This window comes from Salarias fasciatus, chromosome 3, assembly GCF_902148845.1.
Source record: "Salarias fasciatus chromosome 3, fSalaFa1.1, whole genome shotgun sequence".
NCBI lineage: Eukaryota > Metazoa > Chordata > Actinopteri > Blenniiformes > Blenniidae > Salarias > Salarias fasciatus.
In genome coordinates, this window is record NC_043747.1 from 14,830,876 (window position 1) to 14,857,410 (window position 26,535).

The 26,535-nt window shown below is 43.5% G+C and overlaps 1 protein-coding gene across 1 annotated transcript in view; it reads left to right on the top strand.

The window, feature by feature from the left end:
* The first annotated feature begins 5,976 nt into the window (after positions 1-5,976).
* plcb3 (phospholipase C, beta 3 (phosphatidylinositol-specific)) overlaps positions 5,977-26,535 on the top strand; it is a 45,331-nt gene continuing 24,772 nt past the window's right edge. The window contains exons 1-2 of the mRNA XM_030119475.1: positions 5,977-6,594; positions 18,060-18,146. Of these exons, the coding sequence (XP_029975335.1) occupies positions 6,496-6,594; positions 18,060-18,146 (186 nt within the window). The 5' untranslated portion in view covers positions 5,977-6,495. The remainder of the gene's footprint in view (positions 6,595-18,059; positions 18,147-26,535) is intronic.

The window sequence follows — 26,535 nt, forward strand, 5'->3', positions numbered from 1 at the left end:
GCACCGCTGAATAAACAACAGCTCGCCCTCACAAAAAAAGTAAGTATGCTGTTCTAAATGACTACCGAATTGCCCTAGATGGGCCAATTTGCCAAAATGTTGAAGTATCGCTTTAACCTACAAGAGTGGAGCCATTGCCTCCGCCTGAAGAGCTTGAACTCAATGTATTGTGCAACAATTTACTTCTGACACAATATTTACTCACATTTTCTCTGGAACCTCGCTGCTTCAAGAGATCAGCGATAGAGTGTTTTCATCACTGTTAAAACGTCTCCTCTGAAATGTGTGAAACATACTGTAAAGAAAAAGCTTCACGCCCAGATCTCACATATTTAAAAAAAGAAAAAATACCGCTCTTCAAATCACGCATCTAATGTTTGTGATAGTTTTAGTCTTGTGAGATTACAATCTGTTGGAAGCTGCTGGGGAATTTTCCAGTTTGGGGTCACTTTCGCAATCCGAGTTTTATCTCCAGGTGATAGAGATGATAATCCCCCCTCAAGGTGCGCCTTTAATAAGAAACAATAATGTTTATTATGCTAGCAGTGGGGAACCCCGCCGGCTGGTTAGGCTGCTGAAGAACAAGAGTTTTATTAATCAGAGTGTGAAGAGGAGGGGGAGGCTGCTCCTTCTTCTGTGTAAGTATGGGGGTGTTCACATCTGTCAACATGCTCATACTAGTGTGTGTGTGTGTGTGTGTGTGTGTGTGTGTGTGTGTGTGTGTGTGTGTGTGTGTGTGTGTGTGTGTGTGTGTGTGTGTCGGTGTCTGTAAGTGTGTGCGGCTGTCATACCGGCCCAAGCAACCGTTCCACAGACAGCCATGGCAACAAGACATAAAAACCTGAATAATTCAGTGAGCATGTCTGAAACTTACAGCTGAGTAAGCACAGACAGACCGTCCAACACACACACACATCTGCACACACACACCAACTTAAACATTTATGTGCTTGCGTATAAATACACACCGAGTGATGTGGTCACTTCAATACAAGATAAAAACACTCTGCCTTCAGGTGAAAGATAAATGCATTTGCACACTCGCCGAGGCCTCGTGGCATCGGTGCACCGGCTAATGGTACTTTTATGACTTGCCAGAGATATTTTTGGCTTTTGGACCTCACATCAGACAAAATCCTTTGGATTGAGGGGTCAGTCTGATTTAATATTTAATCTCCGGAACAAGTAGTACATATATATATATATATATATATAGTGTGTGGTGTGTGAGAAAATGTCATATCATGAGCTCAAATAATCTCCCAGAGAATTTGAAGCTTGCATATAGCCATAAAACTGAGATCAGCGGACTTTACAGGAAGAATAAAGAGCGGCCATTGTGACCTGTGTGCCACATAGTGCAAGAAAGCTCAGCTGTTATCCGCCGAGCTGTGTGCAAAGCATGTACGCGACACCTATCGACTCTTTTACTAGTGCCTATTTGTCCGGTGAAGACCAAGATTTTCTTTTCTAAACTGTGAAGAAGGGACTCCAAGGTAACAGATGGGGCTCTTTGTGATATTTTGCTTTGCAAAAACAAAAAAACAAAAAAACAAAAAAACAGAAAACAAAGAGCAACTTGAAAAGGAACGATGGTACTGAGTTCAAGTAAAAGAATGAGTGCCAACAGTAAGAGGCAACACATATTTTGGTGTTTTCCATTGTCCATTTTCATCAACCAAATAAAATTAAAATATTTCAAAACTTCAAATCACATGATCTCAACTGGTAACTGAAATCACGTGTTCTATGTACCACATGTCAAGAACAGTTAGCTGATTGGCTACAAATATTTTTGCAGAACTTGGTTATGATTGATGCATGCTGTTGGAGATCGCTTGCTCACAATAGGAATATCCTCACTTTGAGTCTGCATTGAGGGCCTTTCTGTGTGGGGTTTGTATGTTCTTCCTTCATGTGCATGAGTTTTCTCAGGTTTTCTCCCACACCATTAAAACGTTATTGATGTTACTTGATCACTCTAATTTGCTCATAGGTGTGTGTGATTGTCTGTCTCTCTGTGCCTGGGGTGTAACCTGTCTGTCAAGACACTTCTTCATGAAACTGATGTTTTTTATGCATGTTTTGACTCAATCACATACATGGACTGATGGATCACTATTCTATGCACTACTCTTCTCTTTTTTTTAAACAATAAAACTTGATTTCTTTCCACATCGGGGCGCTGTTGTTCTATTCCTCCTTGAATTACCAGCTTCCTGAAATGTGCATTAGAAAAAGGAAATATAATTACTTCTCTCTCCATGCACGGGTGGGTGTCAGCCAGATTAGATTATCACCAACAGTAACAGATGATAATTTTAGGGCAATCAATGAATAAGGCAGACCACATGTTTCATTTTATTCATCGTTGGATAGCTTGTATTTTCTGTGCATTTTATTAAAGCAACAAACACATTTTGTTTGGGGGTTTTGGTGAAGCCAGTATTTTCAGCTGCGGTTAAAATCTGTTCAGTTGTGCAAATACTGTGGTTTTACAGACTGCAGTGATTGACTTGTGTGCACGTGCACAGGTAGGCAACGCCCCCATGAGAGAGCAAACTGCTCCATCCTCATTCCAGAGTGTTGCACAATCCGGACTGCAGTGTAGGCATGCAGCCACTAGATGGCAGCGCAGGATCATATTCCAGCAGGAATGAATGGTCATTTTCAGGACAGGTCGCCATTTGTGATACTTTGCAACATTTGTGATGATTTTCAGGCTCAAATTCAGTTCATAGAAATGCTGGAGTGACATGAATGCTTTGACAATTAATTAAATTTGCAGCTCTATGTTATGTACATCTGCATCGTGCATGGATGTCTCATATTGAAAACTGTACTCAGCACTTTGTCGGCACACCCAAAACACACTGACGGTCACCCTGCAGTGTGTGTGTGTGTGTGTGTGTGTGTGTGTGTGTGTGTGTGTGTGTGTGTGTGTGTGTACTTTGCCTGCTTTTGTCTTTTACTGTGTGTATATGTGTGCAAAGAGGGGGCAGTGTGCTGGGCAGGGACACTGAATCTGCCTGTGTGTCTTTACACAATGTGTCTTTGTGAGTTCTTGGCCTGAAAAAGAGAGAGAGAGAGAGAGAGAGAGAGAGAGAGAGAGAGAGAGAGAGAGAGAGAGAGAGAGAGAGAGAGAGAGAGAGAGAGAGAGAGGGGGAAGGAGGTTGGGGGTCTTCCCTTTCAGTACATCTTTTCCATGTGTCCCTCTCTTTGTTCCATTTTTAACCTCTGCTGTCCCTCTTTTGTCCCTTTTTTTAACCCTCGTTATTTCGAGACCAATAAATTCCTCCTCATTCTTTTCTAAATCACTGCCCGCTTTTCAGTGTATGTGAATTAAAAAAAATGCAGGAATTGAAAACGTGAAGTGGCAAATAAATGCACGGTTCAAACTGTAAATGGTTTTCACTTACATATCTTTTCCAAAGCTTCTGCAGCCCCGCATTGGTCATCACATGACGACAGCTGTAATCCAAAAGTGCTCAATCCATCCATTGGGAGCAATTTGCTGTCTTGTTCAAGGACTTTGACATATATAATATATCTTAAAATCTGTGAAGATCAACACTGTTTCTGTCATGTCATTCAACCTTTTTTCCTCTGCAACACCTCGCCTGAAATGACTGTCCTCTTTCCTCTGCTTGTCCTCCTTTCAACATCTGTATGCCCTATTTAAATGAAACTATAGGGACTGCTGCAATATGTAGCTTTCAGGTTGTGGGTGAGCATGATTTAAGTATTTTCATCAGGTCTGGATTTTTTACAAAAATCGGCTTCATGTGAGACACCCAGCTGAACCGTAATGAGCATGAAAGTAAGCTCTTAAAGAGGAGATATATAATAGGAATGGAGAGAAGCCGCAGGGACATGATCAACAAACACTTTGCTGCCTCCTTCCATATTTATTCAGAGAGACATCTCGAACATGGAATGCGGTTGACCAATGGGAGCAGGACACCTGTTAGAATGAGAAACGAGATATTCCAGAGGGAGAGGCACTGTGGTGGAGGGAGGGAGGGAGGCCTAACAAGAGAATATATTTATTAGGAAAGAGAGAGAGAGAGAGAGAGAGAGAGAGACAGAAAGTGGAATGAGTCAAGACAAGGGGGGGGAGGAGTCTACTGACCCCACAGGTGCCTGCACTTCAAATCCAGCATTCATCTCAGCACTACTGGTCTGAAATGAGCTTGGTGCGTGAGTCTGAAAGAGCAGACGGTCTGTTTGGACGGCCTTCTGAGCACCAACGGAAAACAATACTCCTGCATAACCATGAAGGAAATCCATATACATGCGTTCATGTTGTTTTTGTGTGAGGTTATCTGAGAGCCAGTTCCTGCCAGTGTGTGTGTGCGTGTGTGCATGTGTGTGTGTGTGTGTGTGTGTGTGTGTGTGTGTGTGTGTGTGTGTGTGTGGTGTCAGTATCAAATTAATCAACACCCAACATGGACTCAGTTTCCATCTGATTTACACTCACGGAGCTCAAATGAACCCACACACATCCGCACTAGCTCTCTCACACACACACACGCACACACACACCAGTGCCAGGTTGTATTTCTATTACATTGTTAAACAATCTACCTCCTGCCAGACGTGTGCACTAAGTCATTGTCATGCAACACCACCAGCACCCTCTGTATGTGATTGTATGTTTGACTGAAGCTTGTGGACAAACAGCCTGGCTGGATTTCCTCTTCCTCACTATGGTATGGTCAAAAAAGTCCCACACACACACACACTGAGAGCCAGCCACTCTGCCCAGCGGTCAGTCAGCAGGCTGCAGCATAGCAGACATTCCTGCAGGGTGTAGTTGGGGAGTTTGAGAGTGGCGATGGTTGCCAAAAAATCTGTTGCCTGCAAAGTGCTTTTTTTTTTTTTTAATATACAAGAAGTCTGTGTTGTAATGTTGCCTGGCAGCCGGATTTCGAAGGTATCAGACTGTCAGACTGTAGCTGCACAGCGTCCCCAGCACTCACACATGATACCTCTGATCTGGAGGAAGGAGAAGAAAGTTACCCAACAGCTTTCAGTGGCTTCGATTACCTTTCCTCTAAATCCTCTAAATTATTTCCTGTTCCTGTAATGCAGAAGTAGCATCACAATTTAGAGCACATATCCCTCATTTCAGTCCTAAAAACTGAAAGGCACAACCATGTTTTAATAGTATTACTGTGTTTATTATTATTTAATTAGTTTGCTATCAGTAATAGGCCATTTAAAAATACGAAGCAACCTCATATATATGGTTTAGGACTATGGGAGGACACCAAAGATCTTGTGTGACAGGGAGAACATGCAAACTCCTCTTAGAAAGGCTCCCAATCCCAACCTCAGCTATTTTAATTGCATTGTATCCATATTCATTGTGGCTTTATGCATACATGTAACACTGTGTTCTAGTTCACTCTGTCAAGGTTAATTTAATCAGAGTGTGAAAGGAGGGAAACACTACTTGCATACCAATGTATGCTGCAGGAGCTTTGTGGATGAAGAGTTTGCACAATCATCAACTGGAAAAGGACCAAAGGTGTGGTAGGGAGGAGGACAGAAACACGAAAATCTAAATTATTAAGGTTTCTGTTGCAATGGCTTTCAGTCAGTTGTTGTAATAAAAAATATAAATCATAAAAAAAATCTATACGAACCAACTTATACTATTGGATTTTTGAAATATGTTTCCCATCTTCCTAATAAAAAAAAAGCTCTTTCTAACACTGATTTAAACACATTTCACAAACTCCCACCTCTTTTTTGTCTCTCGTTCATTCTCTCTTGAGGCCGTCCCTCTTTCTCCTCTTTCAAAACTCTTCCCTTTCTCCCCCCCCCCTCCGACAGAAAACATACAGGGAGGAGAGGAGGAGCAGAAACCGAGAAACGCGTCGGAGGCGACAGAAGAGGGAGGAAACAGAGAAAGTTGGAAAGAAGAGCCAGAGGAGAGGAGAGAGAGAGACAGAGAGAGAGAGAGAGAGAGAGAGAGAGAGAGAGAGAGAGAGAGAGAGAGAGAGAGAGAGAGAGAGAGGGGTCGACCCGATGGGAGGAAGGAAGGAAAGGATCTCTCCGCCGGCTCAAGTGCGCGATTAAAGGATCCCGCGTGAAACAATAAACAAACATATGAATCAAAGCTCATAATAATATTAATAAAGAGAGAGAGTGGAGTAAGTACTCGGAGGCGCGCCGCCGCGCGTCGTGGACGCGGACAAGACAGCGGCGGTGCGCGCTGGAAGCAGTGGAGCCGCGCGTGGATCTTCACTCATGTTCCTCCAAACTCTCGGCGAGCTGCCGTGAAACTTTTCTGGGGAACTTTCTCTCTGCGCCTCCGCCTCCCGGCCAGCCCCGGATAGAGGAGAGAGGTGGAAGTGCACGAAGGAAGAGCGAGGACTTTTTTTTTTGTTTTGTTTTGTTTTGTTTTGTTTTCTGGTTCCTTCCGAGGAGTCCAGCTCGCCGTCGCCGGGGTTTAGGCGTTGGCACCCGGGCAGGGAGTCTCTCGTCATGGCCGGGGCCAAGCCGGGAGTCCACGCGCTGCAGCTCAAGCCCGTGTCCGTGCACGAAGCGCTGAAGAAGGGGGGCAAATTCATCAAGTGGGACGAGGTGAGCAGTGAAAGTTTCTGCCCCCCTTCCCTCCGTCCTTCCTCCCTCCTCCCTGTTTCTAACCAACTTCAAAACACGGGGCAGCTCGTGTCAGCATGTTTTTGACAGTAGGCTGTTGTGTTTTTTTTTTTAGGTGTGTGTGTGTGAGAGAGTGTGTGTGTCGTGTGCAGGTGTGTGAACCAGCGCTGGACACAGAAGCCACTATGTGCAGCGTGTTAATCACATACTAGGAAAAAAAAAAAAAAAGTTAGTGTGTTTCTTGTCAAGCCGGTTTTCCTCGGCTCCGGTTCAGTTCAGACGCCCTCACGCACGCACGCACTCACTCTCACGCACTGTTTTCTGCGTCTTTCTGTACTTTTCCCTCCTTTTCCCCAGCGGATTACACGGCACCTGTGCGCGTGGGAATCATTCTCTTCCTTCTACTTCTCTTGTAATCACCCTTCTTGACTTTTGCTTTGTTAATTGTTTTCGTTTAATTCTTCCGCGTGCTAAACGCGTCTGGCACAGACGCGCGACCATCATGGGTGCCTCGCGCGCGGGTGTGTAGATTTATTTATTTTTTTTTTTTTGCGAGACAAGGTGAGCAGTAAGTGTCCCTGTTTCTGTCAATGATTAAACCCGGTGGCGCACTGAGGAGGTCAAACTGCCTGTGTCTGAGGTTTGCGGCCTGATTGCTAAACGCGTGCGTGTGTTTTTGTGTGAATCATCAAAATATTGAAAGCAGAGGGTGGTGTCGTTGTGCCACAGTGGAAAACCCCTCCTTTCAGGTGATGTGAACGGGAGCTCGTGGTGGGTCTGTTATGAACTGGCACCCTGCCCCGGGATCAGCTGTGAAGGATGGATGGATGGGTCTCCTTGGTGGCACTATTGTCTCCAAAATTGTGATTGAAGTTATTAAACCATTCAACAGGATCCTATGTAGCTTCACTAGTGCAAAACAAGAATGGCAGTTTAACAGCTTTTCCCATTATGACTAAGAAACGTGCATTTCTTTTTTTTTTTTTTTAAATTTATTAAGACACTTCCTGTTCAAATCACTTTGAAGTTTGAAATGTAGTTTGTGTTTCTGATAAAACTCCTGCTGGCAACTTCGTGGACTGTATTGAACAATCCCGCCCCTGCTGTTCAATAAAGCTGTTATCTTTGCAGCTAAGCGGTCAGGTGTGGCGTTGGAACACACACACATACACACACACACACAGGCACACAGGCAAGCGGTTGAAACAGCATCAGTCTGACCGCACGGCAGCAGATTGTCAACAAATCACAAAGCATTATAACAATCGAATGCCGTATGCTTGTGTTCTCTGTCCTTCTATGAAGGGTCTTGTCACACAAAACACTATGTCTTTTGATTTCCTTTCTCTTTCTTTCTCACACACACACATCTCTGTTTCTCTCTCTCGCTCTCTCTCGAAGGGATTTCCCAGGAAATGGTTATGCTGGTGATTAAGTGTGTGAACGCTCAAACATGTGCATGCGTTCTCCTCGCCCGTCTTTCAGCCCCTCTTCCCATCTATTTGCTATTTCCCCTCTCGAGTCAACAAATGAGTTGTGGGCACGGGGAGGGAAGAAAAACGACTCTTATTTTCATACTTGCGGAAGTCATAAAGCATTTCGAGGAATTTGTTTGTTTTGTGGGTTTTGTTTCTGAGACGCTTCGCTGTTTGAATCAGTAGATTCAGCCGTGTGTCGAACAAGCTGTGCGCTTATCAAATAAGTCTGAGTTTGCTGTGAAAATGAGTAAAAATGAAATCCTCCAACGTGGTTTTAGTGCACCTGTTGAGCAAATATTGCTCTAACACGTCCATAAACGACCTCGGTAAGATTTCTCTGTTTGCACTATAAAGCAAATGTAAGTAAAAGCCAAGATTTGTCATATTAGTCACATACCCAGATGTTTTCATTGTGGACTAAATGTCAGATAACTGAGAAGGATGTTTGCCGTACATCAAGGCTGACGCTTTGAACAAGTATTTGAAGATTTTAAAGGAGTCTCAAGCTCTGGATTTTGAGTTCTTATTCAAACCGAATCCCAAATTCCTGCATCTAACTCTCAGTCTTCTTTGTAAGGTTATGAAATTATACTTTTTCTTGTCTCCAGTGTACTAAAAACATTTTTATTATCAGTAGAAACAAGTATTTATTACAGATGTGCAGCTAAATGTTCAGTTTTGTTTAATTTTATTCAGCCTTTTTCACAACGCCTTTTTGAGATGCTGTGCTCTGCAAATGTTTTTGCAAGTTAAGCGGTCTAATAAAGGCGATGTAAAGTAAATAAAAAGAATTGACAACATTTCGATCTGAAGGGGAAATCGTGACTAGCGTGGCAGTGTTGTTTCCTCATTTCTGACTCCGGGGACTCTGGAGGTTATGGTTCTAAATTGAGCCTGACTCTGGCACTTTGAGATTAAAAAAAACAAACAAAACACTGAAATTGTTCCTCTGAAAGAATAATAAGCAGAATCAGAACAAACTGGTTTTCTTCTCATTGCTTATTTGCTTCATTCTCATTTCTTCGGGTTAATGATGTGGGCGATCTGATAATGGGAGTTGGTCCGGAGTGTCTACTTTTTGACAGGATGATCAAGCATTAGGACACACACACACACACACACACACACACACACACACACACACACACACACACACACACACACACACACAGAGAAAAGTTCCTCAGGGCAATGTGGTGTGTTTACCTGAAAAGTCCCCTTTTGACCCCATTTTTCTTAATTGCCCCCGAGCCCATCATGATACCCTCCCAGCACACACACACACACGCACACACACACACACACACACACACACACACACACACACACACACGGCTCATTCATCTCCTGCTCTCTCCTTCTAAGAATTCTGGTTTTATTGTTTTCAACAAACCTCTGCTCTCACATCAGCACCTCTGTTCCTGACTCTCTTGATCCTTTAGGTGCACCAGACGACACGTGCACGGAGGAGGATGAGAAATACGTTGCAAATTGCCCCTCTCCCGTCATGTGCGCTGGTGTGCGTGTGCGGTTGTTTTTGCTCCGAGTGTGCGTTTCACTTTGAATGACTTCCTGTCGGCGCTCGTCGTGAGGCTCCGGAGCCAAACCGTTTTCCTCACACTCCCTCTCCCTCTGCAGCTCGGCAGCAATTCAATTTAGAGGAATTCCGACTGGAATTGGGTTAAAATTCCTCCTAAACAGCCAATTAGACAAACGAGGACAGACGGTTTGTCTACAGGACAGCCCGGCCCCTCGCTGACTTGATGTGTTTCTCAGTAGTACACAAAAATGAAAAGTAATGCTTTTAAACCTAAAATTTATCTTTTTTTTCTAACATATTTTCAGTTTTATTTAGTTAATTACTTTTGAAATACTCTTGCATACACTAGCCTTTCAAACCAAGCACCATTTTGCAATTTAAAAAAACCCCAAACTTTCTTTCCCCGACGTGCTTTCTCTGCAAGACCAGATGTAGCAACTTCTCCTTTTTCAGCAATTTCTTGGACTTGATTTGTTTTCATTAGCATCAGGCAATTACAAGCAGGCTCAGGCTTGTAAACGAAGTCCCACTAAATCACAAGTCGCTCAGTAATTGGGCAGATCTTTTGGGAAACCTGACATCCTTTTGGGATTAGAGGTTTTGGCTTTAATTCAAATCCTCACAAGGTGACTGATGCACTGTGGACCATAAAATGTTGTGTTTTTGTGCTGTTTCCGGCAATCTGGTAGAAATTACTGGGTCAGACCTTATGGACCACACAGTGGAGCACTGGAACACAATATCGTCATGTTGACCTCTTGCGTCGAGGTTTCCATCAAGCAAAAGGCCAGGTATTGTTTTGAAAGTTCTCAAGAGTCAATAACAGGAAGAATTTTAATGTATCCTGTTGATATACATCAAAGTACTCCACCCTGTAAATCAGCATCAGCTTCTGCTCGAATTTTTGCATTTTGACTGCTGATGTGCTCATTTTTTTATTGATTTATTTTTTTTAAACTAACCTGCATTTTTGCATTTAATTTGCAAAGAGAGGAAAATCCACACACACATAGACACACATCCAGGGATAACATGCAAATTGGCCCCGTGAAATTATAGCGTCTAAAAAAAACCCAGTAACTTTAATCTCACCATCTTACATTAAAGAGATGTTTTGCCAGTCATGCTTTTTTTTTTTTTCCGAAGGCCTGTTTTAATGTTTGCACATCTCCCTCCATGATTGTTTGCAGTGTTTATACCTCAAAAGTAGATGTGAGGTGATTCAGAACGGATTTTGTTAGTCATCTGTGGCATAATAAAACTGTTTACATCTGGCACTAAATGGAGAAATATTTGTGTTGCTGCATTTTTTCTTTTTTAGATAAAAAAAGTACCTGCAGAGTTGTTGACTTCTAGTAATCGAACTAATCGGTTCCAAACATTCAGTTTTTTTTTCTCGATTTCAGTGATTCATACAAACTCAAATAAACTCCACAGCATTAGCAAGCATTTGGAATTTTTGAAGACTGTTTTGCTCATACCGCAGTTTGAAGAAACGTTGTCATTTCCCAAACAAAATAACCTGCTCAGAAACAGATCCCACATGTTTTGTACTAAAGTGGTGCAACATGGTGTTTGGAAGAGCGGCTGGAGTTTTCTCCTGGCAGACAGTTTTCCATCTGAAACACCGAAAAATGGCGTCATCGACTCAGGATGGGCAGCTAGAAGTGTCCGTTCCTTCTAGAACAGTGGCAAAAAAAGAAAAAAAAGAGAAACACGTTGACCAGAAGATTACTAATGTAATTTAAAGGACTAATATAAACAAAAAAAGAGTACGAGTGTGAGAATGATTTAAATACTATTGAGAATCCTAAAGCTGAAGACTTTCATTTTGAAGCTGATGGCCACACTTCAGCCTATTTTGTCCTTTTTGCAGTGTCCTTTTAATACTGTGGCTTCAAACGTTTTGTTAAAATTGCTATAATGACAATAAATGCCTTGACAATCTTAGTACATAGCCTTTTTTCCCCTGAGTGGTTGCCTTTTTTTTTAATGCACAGAGGCAAATGCTGGCTTTCGTACGTGTGTGTCAGTCTTTTCCACTCGCGTACAGGTGAGGAGAACATGCCAGGACATGCTGTAATGTGCCAGCAGCAGCAGAGAGGAATGCCACTGCTGACTTAAACATATAAAATGACGAATGAATAGCTTCAGACCCATTTTATGTTCGAGGAAATGTATACAGCATATTAGGTATATCTCACATATGCACTGTTTCTGAGAAGAGTGTTACATAATTTTTTCCTTTAAGGTACAGTGTGTATTTTTTAAATTCAAAACTTAAAGAGTTGTGCATTAACAGATACTGAGGTTTCCTCTGTGCTCATTGAATGTGTTTCTCAAAAGGTCCAGCTGTATCAGAAGACTGTTTATTCTGTTTATTTTTGCGATCCTGCTTCTTAGTTCTGTAACTTCTCCATTTTTCAAAGCAAGTATGTCTAAATCCCTCTTGAGAAGAGTGGGATGCAAATCTTTTCATCAATTTAAGATTCTTTAAGCGATACCATGTGTTTGTCAGTCGATCAAAGGCATGTTTTTGGATTAAAATACACTTCAGATGAGTCTTTTACAAATATACTTCCTGTAGGCGGCCTTCCCCTGCATGTCTGGGACGTGATTAACAGCTGCTTTTATCATTTTCTCTTTATTCCTCCGTTTCCTTTCAGCTTCCCTGGAGTCAGATGTGGCATGCAAATGTTTGTATCTGCAGCATCAGTTGTGATCAAAAAGCATTTTTTAAAATTAACCTTTTATTGGACATCGTATGTGGTATTTTCCTTACTTCTTCTGGTTTTTCTGCTAATTGTTAGTTAATTGCAATCGCAACTTTAAAAAGTCTTTACCCTTGAAATGCCCTTCAAAGCGTCAATTGGGTGAAACTTCACTAAATTCCCCCCGAAGGGTTAAATGCCGGTCGGCCGGTTCCTGGACATGCCTGAATGCAGCGTGGAGCTGCTCATGTGTCGGCGCTGTATCCTGACAGACAGCACTGTTGGATTTTTGACTTGAGGAAACAAAAAAAACAAAAAAAAAAACACCAACATTTCATAACGGGCTGGAACTTCTTTGTTAGCTACGCTGCCGTGTCATTCCACCCTTCATAAGAGGTCCACTTTCAAGCCAGTTGGCCCTGCCTGCCAGTGTTTCCAGAAAGTGGATATCTTGGTTGTGTAATAGATGTGCACAAGCTACAAATGAGCCGTTATAAGAAAAGCCGTGAGGCGGATTAGAGCGGAGAGAAGTGAACGGAGGACGGGGCGGGAATGAGACGCGGATGTCTGACGCCGTGTCGAGAAACGCCGCCGACATCCTGACAGAGCGGTGAGAAATGAGGCCTGGATGGATGGATGGAGGTGGAAGGTCAACCACAGCCACATGTGAAGTGTGGGACTGACATCTGGACCGGTGCTTCTCCCCCTCATTGACTCTGCTGCTAATTCGAGCCTCATCCATTTGCTTCACCTCGCTGTCCCCCGTATCTCCCGTTTCATCTCTTCCTCATAAGGTCATTCTATCTTTTTGCATGCCGGTCCTCAAAGACTTTTAGTTCTGTCTTCCATCATCTTTCTTTCTTCTTGCGTGTCTCCACTCCAGTTGTGTTTGCTGTTGGATCCCGTGCAACAATATTGACGATCAAAACAGCAAATTCTATTTCAATTTGCTTGTTGTTACTCATAACTCGATTATCCTCCAGGCAAGTGACGAGTCAGCAGTCTTTATCAGAGTGTAAATGCTCTGCACTGAACCGGAGTGTGGTTTTTATTCTGCAGTAATTTACACAGTTTTTCCACAACATCCAACAAAAGCCCGCGAATCGGTTGTCATCTCCCACATTACTGCATTTCATCTGCACACGAGTTCAGATGGTGTTACGTTACAGAGAAATGCTTTCATCTGCCATCACGGCCTGTTTAGTGAAAAACAAGAATTTCTGGCAACATCCTGCATGTTGACCAAGTTGACCGTTTCAGTTTTGGAAGTGCGCGGTGTAGCGGTGAGCAGTCTCTCGCCCCACTTTGAGAATTAGTTTGGTTCTTTTCTTGGCTAATTTGTCTAAAGTCCCTCAATATGCAGGCATGAGATTTCTCAGGCTACTCCAGTTTCCTCCCACAATCTAAGGACCTTCCATGTGAGGGTACACGCACTCCTGTGTGTGTGTGTGTGAGTGTGTGTGACGGTCTGTGGCTTCCTGTGTTTGCTCTGCGATGGACGGGTGACCTGTTTGGGTCGTATTCTGCGTTTTTTTTTTTTTTTTGCCCACAGTCAGCTGGGATCGACTCCAGGACTCCTCGACTATAAAACACATGATTGATGGATGGGTTTGAGCATTTGAGTTTTTGTAATTCCAATTGCTTATTCTTTAGGGTTAATGTCGCGATGTTGCACGTCGGCGTCTGTTGTGAAAACTGCAGCGGCACTTCTTGTGAGTTCTAAAAGTGAGTCTTGCCACATTATTTAGCGTCCTGGACCCTGCGTGATCCTGGGTATTGTTCCGCGTGTGGAACTTGGCTCTGTCCGTGGCAGGGTTATTGGTCCGTTTGCTGTGTTTACGGCTTGATGGATGGAAGTTGAAATTAATCCCGTGGGGAAATTAAACAGTGAAGCGTCTGTAAAAAAAAATAGAAATAAAATAAGAGGACATAAAGATTGTATATAAGGTTGACTTAGGCCTGAAGTTGTAAATACGTGTAATTTACTAGCTGATATCAGATGGCGTGTGTATGCTTTTATCTTCTTGACTTGGCTGATATTTTTTTCTTTGAACACTAAACGCAGCGGCTTACTTTTAACTCCTTGCTTCCTCCTCTCTCTCTCTCTCTCTAGTCCAAAGGTTTCTTATTGTCATCAACTTTTACCTGTGTTGCCAAAGCAGCAGCCGAAACACACTCACACTCGGGACACACTGGCCTCGTTCTCACACCACTCTTGTAAGCTGCCACTGAATACACACACACACACACACACGGCGTGGCTGGCCAAAGGTGTACTCGGAACAGCCTCTTTTATCAGTTTCCCACTAACTGCCTCGCGCTGGTTGACGTTTTTCAGCCCCCACACGTTAATTTGTGGCGAGGACTGTGGGCAGGGAGAAAAAGCACGGTGACTTTTTGTGCTCCTGCCCTTTGCAGACGGCGAGTTTTCACGAGGCGCTCATTAGCCGGCCGGTGTGAGACATCAGCTGCGGGGGGTGGTCCGTCCACTCTGTGTGTGTGTGTGTGTCTGACATTACAGTCAGGTAATGAAGGTGTTTGTCAAGGAGGTCACGGCGTCTGGAGGGGGTCCGGGGAACGAGTCTCGACTCAAAGAAAGAGGAAGAGAGAACTCGGAGAGGTGGAAGGAGAGTCAGCTGACACAATGACAGACAGGCATGAAAAGAAGAGAAAGAAGGGAAGGAAGAAAAGCCAGACTTCAGAGGGTTCCTGCACATGGAAACTAATTAAAAAGCAGGGTGAGGTCCAGGTCTAGTGCTGCCACCCACTCACACAGAAACACTCCGCAGGGCGCTTGCTTTATGTTCAGCAAGGTGTGTGAATGAGAACGTTTACTAATGACTCCTTACCCACTTTGGGAACATGTGCTGGAAATACAGGAAATCATCAGAAAGTAATTTACAAAGATGTACTGACACTGAAGAGTTGGAATGAATTAGTCTCAGAATTCAACTTGAGATTCGCTGCAGCAAGTTGGAGTTCCGTGCTCACTGACCTTTGTCCTGGCGCGAACACCTTCATGATTGCTGTATGCAAGATGGCTGTTATGGTCACATCAGCCTGTAGGTCACTCTTTCTGTGGGTAAAAGTGTCATGTGTCAATGAGTGTACTGACACTTTATATATCTTGTCAATGCACCATCAAAACACTTAAAAAGAACTCACATGGGAGGTTTGTTCTTACTGCAATCTCTAAAAAAAATAAACACACTTTCACAGTTTTACTGTAGCTTGTTAAACATCCTCGGAAACACTTGAGACATTTATTTTAAATGCGTTCCTCCAATTCCAACATGCTAAATCCAGTAGATTTAAGTAATAGTTTTGGATGTTTAACTTTAGAAAAGAACCGTAAACACTGTCAGTCTCCTATGTGTTACACGAAGCAGTAGCAATAGTTATGAGGAAACATCTGGGTCTTATGCAAGAACCATTTGTACAAACAGACTTGTTTCCAGATAGTTTGTTCATGAAGAGAATAAACTGAAATCACCAGTTTTTGCATTTTCCGTAAACCTGAGATTTTCTTATTCTTTTGAGGCAATTTATTAAATGATTGGACAAATCATTATTATCAATTTTATCCTAATTCCTTATGAGTGGGAGCTGATATTACAATGATTATGCTAATTTGCATCTGTCGCTCCAGACAAGTGAAATGCATCATCTTTACAAGGGTCATTAACACGAGTTAAAGGCCTTGGTTGAATCTGTCGTGGCATGATCTCATTTATCCATCTGCTTATGGAGCTTTTTCCAGTTCGGGGTCAGAGGATGTGTGAGCCGGTCCCAGCAGACTATGGCCGACGGCGGCGCACCAGACAGGTTGCCAGTCCGCCACCATTTGACCTGTTATGGAACAATAGGAGGAAACCCTCGGAAATGCCACGTGCACAATCGTGGCTGGTTATGATTTCAGCTCTGTTGTCATGAAAAATCCAGCACTGTAGACGAAAGTGAAGCACCCGTCTGAAAACTCAGCTTGAAGAGCCGTTTGGTTTTGACGTCTGTGGCGTCCAGACGCCAGCTGACGAGAGCATCGGGTCACAGTCTGAAGATCGTTATCGCTGCGTGAAATTGAGGTTGTGTAGCTCGTCCAGTTGTACTAGTGAGTCAACGCAGGTCACATGTTGGGTAATATGTAGAGTGGGTCGGCGTGCCTCGAGGCTAAACACTACTGTTGTTCCTCTGGATGTTTTCTGAGAGGAGCTTTTACTTATTTGCAGTTGGCTGCTGCTGTTTGCGAGTGTTTCTGTCAGTCGTCTGCTCAACAGCGAGCAGCAGGCACTGTAAATCTAACAGGAAGTGATTGTCCTCCCCTTTGCCTCTTTCATGCTCAGTTTCTTTTCCTTTTTCATCCTCTTCCTAACATCACGAGTCTTAAACGTCTTCATCCCTCTCACTCTTTTTCCCTCTTCTGCTCCTTCCATCATTCTCTTAATCCAAACATTTACTTCTCCCTCTAACCCTCCATCCATTAGCTGACCCAGACTCCTCTCATGCTCACCCTAAAACACACTCGATGTAACTCGTACGTTTGCTCTCTTCCTTGGATCCTGAAATTGCCCGTTATTTTCAGATTTTCATAATTGTTTATATCTGTTTCACAACAGCAGTTGAGTTGATGTCGCAATTATCATCATGTGGACGATGAATATTCATGAGTTTAGTCCTTTCTGGATTCTCCTATAGATTACTTTTTGCACATTTATTGTCACAGTTCTTCAGGATCATTGCAGAACGAGTCTCGGTTGAGCGTTCATCCAGTTTTCCTGTTTGATAAAAACGAAAGGGAGACGTATAAATGGATATAAAACATTGTATTCGACCTACTACACGTTTCAGCGAACTGTTTCTCAGTCTTATCTTCTGTGTGGGATCTCCGGTTTATCTTGGTTTATCTGATGTGTGCTCACTGCTTAGTTCTTTGTGTGTTTTTTGCTCTTTTGAGTCACTCTTGTTGGCAGTGAAGTTCCGTGTGGGCTGCACATGAACATCTTTCGCTTGTTTCTCATCTGATGGCGTCGACCGTGCTGAAACCGGAGCTCATGTCGGCGGTCATCGATGAGTCACGCGTCGCTGAAACCGGCGCGGCGGCGGTGTTCTGGCTTCTCACAGTGAAGCTGGAAGTGACGCGATCTTGCCTTTTTCCCAAGCGTGTCTTCTCGATTCAGGAACGTCGGCATCTGCAACTCGTCAACGTCACATCGGGGAAAAGCCTGTAGAGGTTGTTGGATGTCTGACTCTGGACTGTGTGTTTGTCTGTTGGAGTGGCGTATGACTGTAATTACAGAGGCGGGAGCTCCGTGTGTTGGTGTGTGTGTGTGTGTGTGTGTGTGTGTGCGTGCTTGGATGCTCTTGTGGCCATGGCCTCTTGCGTATGACGATGCTAATGACATGTTGATCTGGGCTCCTGTGCCGTCATTATGCTGCACGTGAATGAGATCTTCGCGCTGGCCGAAGTGTGTGGTTTTCTGCGTGAAAACAGCTGCTGCGCGACATGGGACACGCACGCACACACACACACACACACACACACACACACACACACCGTCCCCGCCAGGCTGTCTGCCTGCCTGCTGGGCCGTAATAACAAAGCTCGGTACACCAGCAGGTGCTACCGCTGCAGTCATTACGGGTTATAAAGTGGCGTATCATTTCAATTACTAACTACAGCGTCTTTATCCTGCTAACATCTTTATTTCTTCTTTATTCTAGGAGCCCAACAGTGGGCCTCCCACTCTGGTGACCCTGAAAGTTGATCCAGAGGGATTCTTCCTCTACTGGACTGGAGTGTCAAACCTGGTAAGACACACGAGATCACTGAATAGGTCTTAGAGGTCCTTTGAGGTTAGATGGTTGTGTGTCTTTGTGCTGACTTCCCAGTGATATAATGCCTCCTCCATCCCCTCATCCTGACCGTAGCCGTCGTAATTGAGTGCCTCAGCGTAACTCTTAACTTGTTAGTGCAGATCAGGAGGTGAGTTTAGTTGGAACCAACATGTTAACTAATAGGTTGTTTGTTTGAGTCAAAGTCACACAAAGCTTGTGGTGAAGTGTCGTGTCTCCACCAGTGCTCATGGGAAACATGCTGCTGAAGTAGCTCATTTCTGCAGCTCACCAAAGCATGTATTCCTTTTCTGCGCCATTGCACCCTGTTCAGTGCTCTGTTTGGGTTTATGTGTACAGCACAAAGGACACCTTTACAGACTGTTTTGGTCTGCAGCAGAAAGCGAGTCGGGTGTTCACTCCTGCCCTCGTGCCCCGCTGCCTCCCAAAACCAACTACACCAACCGCTAATTCTAACCTTCGCCCGAAAACCGTATCCTGTCCTTAAAACACATGTGAACCAGGCTAGCTAGTTCAGCGCCCGCAGGTTGAGCGTGCTCCCGGTTTTGAGCTCCACAGTAAAGTAAATAACGGTACACACATGCACAAGCACACACACACATTCGTTTTTCAAAGTAGGCCAAATGGACATTCACTAATCAGTAACAAATTACCCACAAAAACAAATGCTGTTTAACTCAATTGAGCCACAATGGATTCTTAATGCCTCAATTTGTGAGACTAAAATGGGAAAACAGTCCTGGTATTTGTTTGCTTTCACACTGTAGTACAGCTCAGCCATGCAGATATTTGATTGTCTTTCTGTACTGCAGTTTCTTCCTGCACTCTCTTTGTGATCGTCACTGCGGTTTCGTTCAGTCCATTAGTTCAACCAGAATGGGTTTCATCAATTTGTCCTGGTCTGATTTGTCTCCACCTGTCTGCTGTTCCACTCTTCTCCCCGCCGTTTGTGGTTTTCATCAGTACTAAATCTATACGTGCTTCCCCACAGTCGGCCTCCTTACATCTCTCTGTGATTTGTACCTGAGCCATTAGTTTATGCTTGTATTGAATTTTACCTTTTATGTATTTAGCTAACGTAGTTTGCCGGGAACCTAAAGCAGTGAGTCAGCAGGATGCAGAGATGGAAGTTTTTTTTTTTAAGGATGTTTGATTTTTGATATCATGTCATATTAACAGTCATTTCTTTTTAAAGCTGAATGTAGGAGGACCCCCGCTCTCGTCTGTCTTAAAAGACACGTATGGAATGACCTGTTGATAGCCATTGTTATCCTCGCCATGCGCCAGCGCCGTGCATTGCGGTGCGCATGCATGCACGCGCTTACATGTGTGTAAACAGACGGGCCAGAGAACACACCGCTCGGCGTGTGTGCACGAGTGTCAACATGTATGCGTGCCCCTCGCAGACAGCTGCCTTAAATACTTCTTTTTAGCCCGATGTCTTAGTTGTGCACGTGGTCACACATGCACGTGTTATTTTTGTGCACGTGCGGAATTGTGATAATAGGCCATTTGACGCCGGAGGTGAAACTGTGACACTGTTTAGTAAGGACTCATGCTGTCAGTCATGGGATGTTTTCAGTAAGTTGCTTTATGGTATGACTGCAAAAACAGGCGGACGGTAGAAGATTTGTCTGTAGATTGGACAGATGTATTGAAGACGCATGTTGCTTTTTAGTTATATTATTTGTGGCATATAAAATATAAAAATACAGAGACACATAAATGCATGTGGCATATGTCCTCGGCTGACTATTGTTTGCTTACTTGCGTCCAGCTGCACAAAACATCCATTTTTCATAACGCTGTCAGATCTTATCTCGACGTTACGGCAACCCTCAAACTACTTCCTGCTCAATCCTTGCTACTGCTGCCTCGTTCACCTTACAGGCTTCGATGTTTGACTTTCCTTTCATTACTCCTTTCCATCTTTGTTAATATTGGCCTGACTGAGGTGGTGGATTGTGGCCACTATTCTTATTTGAGAAGCATGAATGCATCTCGCTGACTGTCATGACCACAAAAAGAAAAAAAAAAAAGAAAAATGCATGAAAACCTTGAAACCACAGAGGCAAATTACAGGGGAATGTGGGTATTTAGACGTGAATAAGGTACCAGAGACTGGCACTGGCTAATAAACGTGGCTAATTTATGTGATTTGAAAGTTCAGAAAATAATGTAGTGCAGCTTTCTTTTCATGCGATTCTTTTTTCTAGTCATATTTGTGGTGTTTTTAAACTGTGTCAGTCAAAATGTGACTTCCTGCTTCTTCAGGCTTGTGAAAATGTGCCATTTGCCTTCAGTTACAACTTCTTTTGGCCACATGAAGCCCTTTTACGTTGAGAGGAGCAACTAGTGAATGTGGAGGATGTGGCTCTGCAGAAATGCTGCTTCAAAGTGACTGTTGGGTCACTGCAGTCATCCCAGAGTGAGGCTTTATTTCTGCATTGTGGCTCCCCAGGAGATTTCCAAGCAGAGCTGGAAAGAAAGAGGACACGGCAACACAGATATCCAGCAATCATTAATGAGAACAGTTGTGCTTTTTACACCGATGACGAGGGAGGGTATTCTGGACGGAACCCATTTCTCTGAATAGAGACGCCCAAAATACGGGATCTGCTCTTCTTATTACTTTGAAACCTTAAGACATCGATCGCTTCTCCTTCGAGGATCCTTTTAATATTTCATGATCAAGAGGATTTGTACCTGCTGGCTATAAAACTGAGTTTGAGCTTTAAGAACTCCACATAATCCACAAGATCAGAGAAGTTTAGTTTTTTTTTCTCCCATAGCTGCAAGAAAAGATCGATTTCTTTCTTTAATCCTTTCGTTTGGGAGTTATTATTGGCTATTTTTTTTTACTCAGGATAGCAATTGATTAGCAATTACTTATTAGTATTTAGTCTATCATTTATTGATTACCTCATCAATTCCTGAACAGTATGTTTTAAAGTTTTAAAATTTTAAGACTCTCTAAAACAAAGATTTAACAGGGTGTGTTTATCTGAAGCACACAGCAGATTTTAAATTCAATGTTTGGAGCTAAAATATTGACGTTGTTTAGTGACACTCGCATTGCAATCACATCAATCACATTACTTAACAGAAAAATTAAAGATATAATGGACGATTTTCTCGAAGAAGTCGAAGCCAAACGTCTTGTTATTCGCTTTTTGAAAGCGCGCACGCGCCAGACCGTCCTCCCTGCTCTGCTGCTCCTGCGAGCGCGCTTGACGGCGTGACGAAAGCGTTTCTTCAGCGTGATTGACATGTCGGAGGACCAATAGTTGACGCTATCATCACGCCATTCATTGGCTAAAACATCGTCCATTATACCTTCAAATCCCGTCAATTTGCCCGTTTCCTCTGCTTCATGATGCAGCAATAAGAATTGATTACAAATCTTTATACCTTGGTTTCATGCATTCTCTGTGCAGAAGTGGGCTTGGTTAATGCAGAAAGACGTCTCTTTCAGTTTTTCTTGCAGGAGTAAAACTCTTTTCAGCTGTGCATGAAGTATGAAATGTCCTGGACAGAAGTGACTGTGTTCCCTGTCTCCTGGAGAAAAGGAATTTCTCTGTACTCGTGGAGAATGCGTCCACCCTCACTGTAAAGGCATTCCAGGACATCCAAACTTCTGCAGCCGCGAAATGCCAGAGGGACTTTATCTTAGCAAACCATAATGATGACCCCGCGTTTTATTGTGGAGGATTAGATCGGGAGTTTTAAAACACAGCGTGAACTTTGGAAGTGAAGAAGCTCTCCTGGACGTTGCACCATGTTCCAGACTCTTCCTGTCCTCCATCCATCATCCCTTCTATGAGCCTCTTTTCATTCTCCTCTGACTTTATTTGGATCGCCTGCCTCCTCCTCAGGTTTTTCTTTCCCACTTGATTCATGACGTGTCTTCGTGAAATCTGTTTCTTCTCACGTCTCCTCTTGTATCCATGAGTCCCTCCACCTTTTCCACAGGTATTCCTCCTCATCTCGTCCTCATCTCCTTCTGTTTCTTGTCACTTTTCTCTTTTGGCTTCACTTTGTTTAACATGTTCCTTTAAATATTTCCACCTTTATTCAGTTTCCTCTCTTTTATTTATCTCTGACATCTTTTCTGCTGATACAGTATCTCCATCCTTCCTTCTAAAATAATCTTTGACATGTCTCGTCTTTCTCCTTACCCTTTCCTTTTTGTTATCTCCTTCTCACCATCTTTCTATCATATTTGGAGGGGAACTCATGGCAGTCTATGTATTTAGGGCCCAGAATAACCCATAATGCTTGAATTGGCTGCTGCTGGAGGACACACACATTCACTCATTCGGTGGTTCCCACCACTGTTTTTCTTTGTTGAGATAAAGTAACAAAATCAGGAAGAATTTTTGATACAAATTGAGGTATAACTGCACTCCTGGGAGCTTTTCGTCATTATTGCCTCTGCTTTCTGCAGGCATAAATCAAGGACGGAGGGAGAGGGGTGAATTTGATTTAAAGAAAATAAGTTGGAAAAGGAAGCAGGGCTCTGCATCATAACTTACAGGACATGCTGAACATTACTGTTAAATCTGTGGGCTTTTTACTTTAGATAAACACTTTATGAAGATGTATGCACTTCATACATTCCGAGGAGAGGCCTGTGTAGCATTAATTTAACAGTGTATCGAATGAATCTCTGCAGAAACGCATTTGCTCTTTTTGTGGTTTGGTTTAATATCCAGAGCAGAGCAGGCTGAGATCATGATGGTCTAATGGGCATTAAAGCTCCTCCTTCTTCTTTAACTTGCTCTACTTGACTGGTTCATTGAAAGCAATTATTTTTTTTTAAATCTCTGGAGGATGGAGACAAGTTTAGAGATGCAAACTTGTGTTTAGAGGTTCAGAGGTTTGAATCCCACTGTTCTAGATTATCCTAACCAGCCCTTTATGATCTCTGTGAAATTTAAAACCTCTTGGGAAAGATGAAGCCGCTCTCCAAAGCAAACTTTCAGGAGCTGCAGAACTTTTTTTTTCCCCCCCTAAAAAAAGATGTGACTGCATTTTGCAGGAAACATCTTGGTTTTTCACATTCACTGCCGGGAAAACGGTCTTTGTCATGGTTACCGTCTCCAGACTGTGAGCTCTTGTTAGCAGCTTGGGGTTTTATTATTCCCTTTACTCACTCCTCGATACGTTTTTTTTTTTTTTTTTTTTTAAATATTTATTGGTGGTTTGGGCCTAACTGAAGCTAAAATGCTAAGCGCAAAGTGCACGCCAGCGGCCGAGCGTTACACAACACCGACATCCCGAATCCACACATCTGTTACAACATATGCTCACGACTTCCTGCTAATCCTGCTGTGTGTCCTTTTCTTCTGTCCTCTGTTAAAAAAAAAAAAAAAGCTTTCTTCCCTGCTATCCGTCTCTGTCTCTGCAGCCTCAGTTTGACATATTCAGTATGAGGAGGAGAAAGGTTACAGAGTTCCTCCAAAAAGGCTGAGATGAATGTGAAACTAAATGCTGTTAATCATTTCACATCAGCAAGGAATAGTCTTCAAAGTGCTTGTTTCCATGTGCAGGCAGGAGCTGGAGCTGCTTTGAATTCTTTTGGTGGCTTTTCAAACATCCACAGAAACTTGTTAAATCCCGGCAAACAGCTGTGTGGACGGAAGTCTGCGCACATTCAGACACATTTTGATCTCTTTGTTTGGAAACCATCCGCTGTGAGGGAGCGATCGACACACTTCTGCCACCAAACCCGGATGACCGAGAGGAAATCTTTCATTTGGTTGCATCATCGCCGTCCCGTTTGGTTGAGATTTGGTAAACGTGCTCTTTAACCACGAGTGACTCATGGCGGTCCGTGAGGCATCTCTTCTATTCGGTCAGTTAATTCTTAACATGTCCCAACCATCATAGGTCAGGGTGGGATGTTAAATCGATGAATAATTTGGTAATAATGCAGTAAACCCAATGAGAAACATCATTTTTGGAGACATTATATTTCCTATCTAACATTTCCTTCACAGGAAAGTGACGGCCGAACGCCGTTCGCGGCACCTTGTTTAGTTTAAAGAACATCGCCGCGCTTCGTTTTCCGCGCGGTCGGTGCCAGCTCAGGGGAGGTGTCAGCCAGAGTGTTGCCTCCAATAAATAAAGCAGAGCCTTTGATTCGCCGCTCCCGGCGGTCCGCAGCTTCACCCACCGCAGCGGGACGAGTAGAGAGGCACCTGGCGCAGCGGCAGTCCTCCCGGTCGCCCTGTTTTCATTTGGCTATCCTTTATTTCACACTTCTGCTGTTGGCAGCTGCTCCGTCTCTACAACGCCAAGCGGCCTTCGGTTTCTCATTCTCTTGGTTCCCTTTCTCGAGTCTCTTAAGGCAGCTGGTAGACATCATTCAGCAGAGGGAAAAGTTATTTTAATCTCTCTTTTCCTCTTGCTTCTCACCTTCCTTTTATTCCACATCGTCTCTTCCCGTCCTCCTCATTGCATTAAGGCGTCAGTCGTCTCACACGGTCAAGTCTCTCCACTGTTATTGCTCCTTAATTTCTTGCAACAACATTTCTAATCTCACTCATTCTCTCTGCCGGCGTGGGAAACTGGGCAGGAAGTTGCTCAGACGAGGGACAGAGGGGTTCTGGGGAATTTTGTTGCCCCCTTTTCCCTCCTCCTCCTCTTGCTTCAAATCCCTGGCTTTGTCAGAGGTTTCTCTCGCGTCCCTGCGTACTCCGGTTTGATTCCTCCTCCCTCTCATAAGGGCTGCAGGTCATGTCAGTAGCACCTGGGCTTTTAAACACTCGCCCTCCGGGGACGGAACCGAGGCTTCACAGAACTTCAGTTTAACCTCTAATCGCGTGGAACTGATTTCACATGCCACACTGATGACATGCACGCACGAACATAGACACACACAAACACACACACACACCTCTGTGACAGGTGTAGTTTGTGGTGAGATTTGAACAAACAGCCGGAAGGTCTAAAATTGTAAATTCAACATGACAAGACGGGACGTCGTGAGGTGGCGGGTGACACAAACGCAGAATAGTCCAGAAGGGGCCTTCAGAGAACCGTAGTTCAGATTCGCAGCAGTTCAACTCTCAGGACTTCCGTCTTGTGCGTTCAGTGCCATCGAAGTACATTGTTATTATATAAAATAACAATTACAATGATTTTTGTTATATTCATATATTTATTATATTATAATGAATCATTTATTTGCCCTTTTAATGATAATTACATCAGTGAAAGCCTCAGTCTGGCTTCACATTGGCGAGGAAAATTACTGTATTAAATATAAAATATATTAAAAAATGTATAATGTGATACATGTTATCAAAATAGAAGGTCAGAGGTTAACATATAAACTCAGAGCCATACCTAACTGAACTGTAGGGATGTGTGTTTGAACCAAAAATGTGCCATTTGGTTTGTTTTCAGAGCGTTGGCAGCTACTTATGGTGTGTGTGTGTTGTGGGGAAATGAGCCATCTGAATTGCTGGTGGAATGACTGTTGGCAGGTACAAGTAGAGATCTAATGGAGATTATCTCCCTGGCTCAAGTCGGACATCCACAAGGAATTAACCGGGAACAGGAGGTTTACATAACACACTTTCTGTCCGTTCTTGCGCACACATGGCCGTTGACAGGGGGAAGCTGAGTGTGTCAGTTGATAATGTGACGGCTTCCTCTCCTCCTCCTGTCGTTCAGGCACACGCTCGAGTTTTCTGTTGACATTATCATTTGGAGCACATGGCAGGGCGGTCTTCATTTGCACGCACACACATACACACACACACACACACACGGGGGAAAAAAGGGACGTAATGACAAAGACGCACCTAAAGAATTTCAGCACACACACACGCACCCGCATAGCTTAGGAGAACTGAGAGGTTGCATGGTATCGAATCCATTGTGCCAGCAGATGCTTCCTGCTTTCTGTCTGCGTTTCTATGTGAACGTGCGCGGGGCTGTTTTGTGTCTTGTCTCCAGTCCGCCGCAATGTGTGCATCAATGTATATTTATTTTTGGACATTTTTTTGAACATATCAGCAGATTAAACAAACTTGGAAGCAGGAGATTGGTGAAATCATCCCTACAGCAGTTCACAGCATATTGTTCTCCTCATTGAGGTAGTTGCTCACATGCAGATTAAATGGATGAAAACTCCAAATTTACAGATTTAAGATTTGGCTGAACTGCTGCCTGCTGCATCCTCTCACTTCATTCCTATCCAGTCTGAGGACAACATGACCTCAGGCACACATACAATATGTAGAATATTGCAATTGTTTGTGGGTTTTGTCCCCGACTACATTTAGCATTTCAGAAGCAGTTTGTTCACCGTGTTGTTCTTCTTTAATTTCGC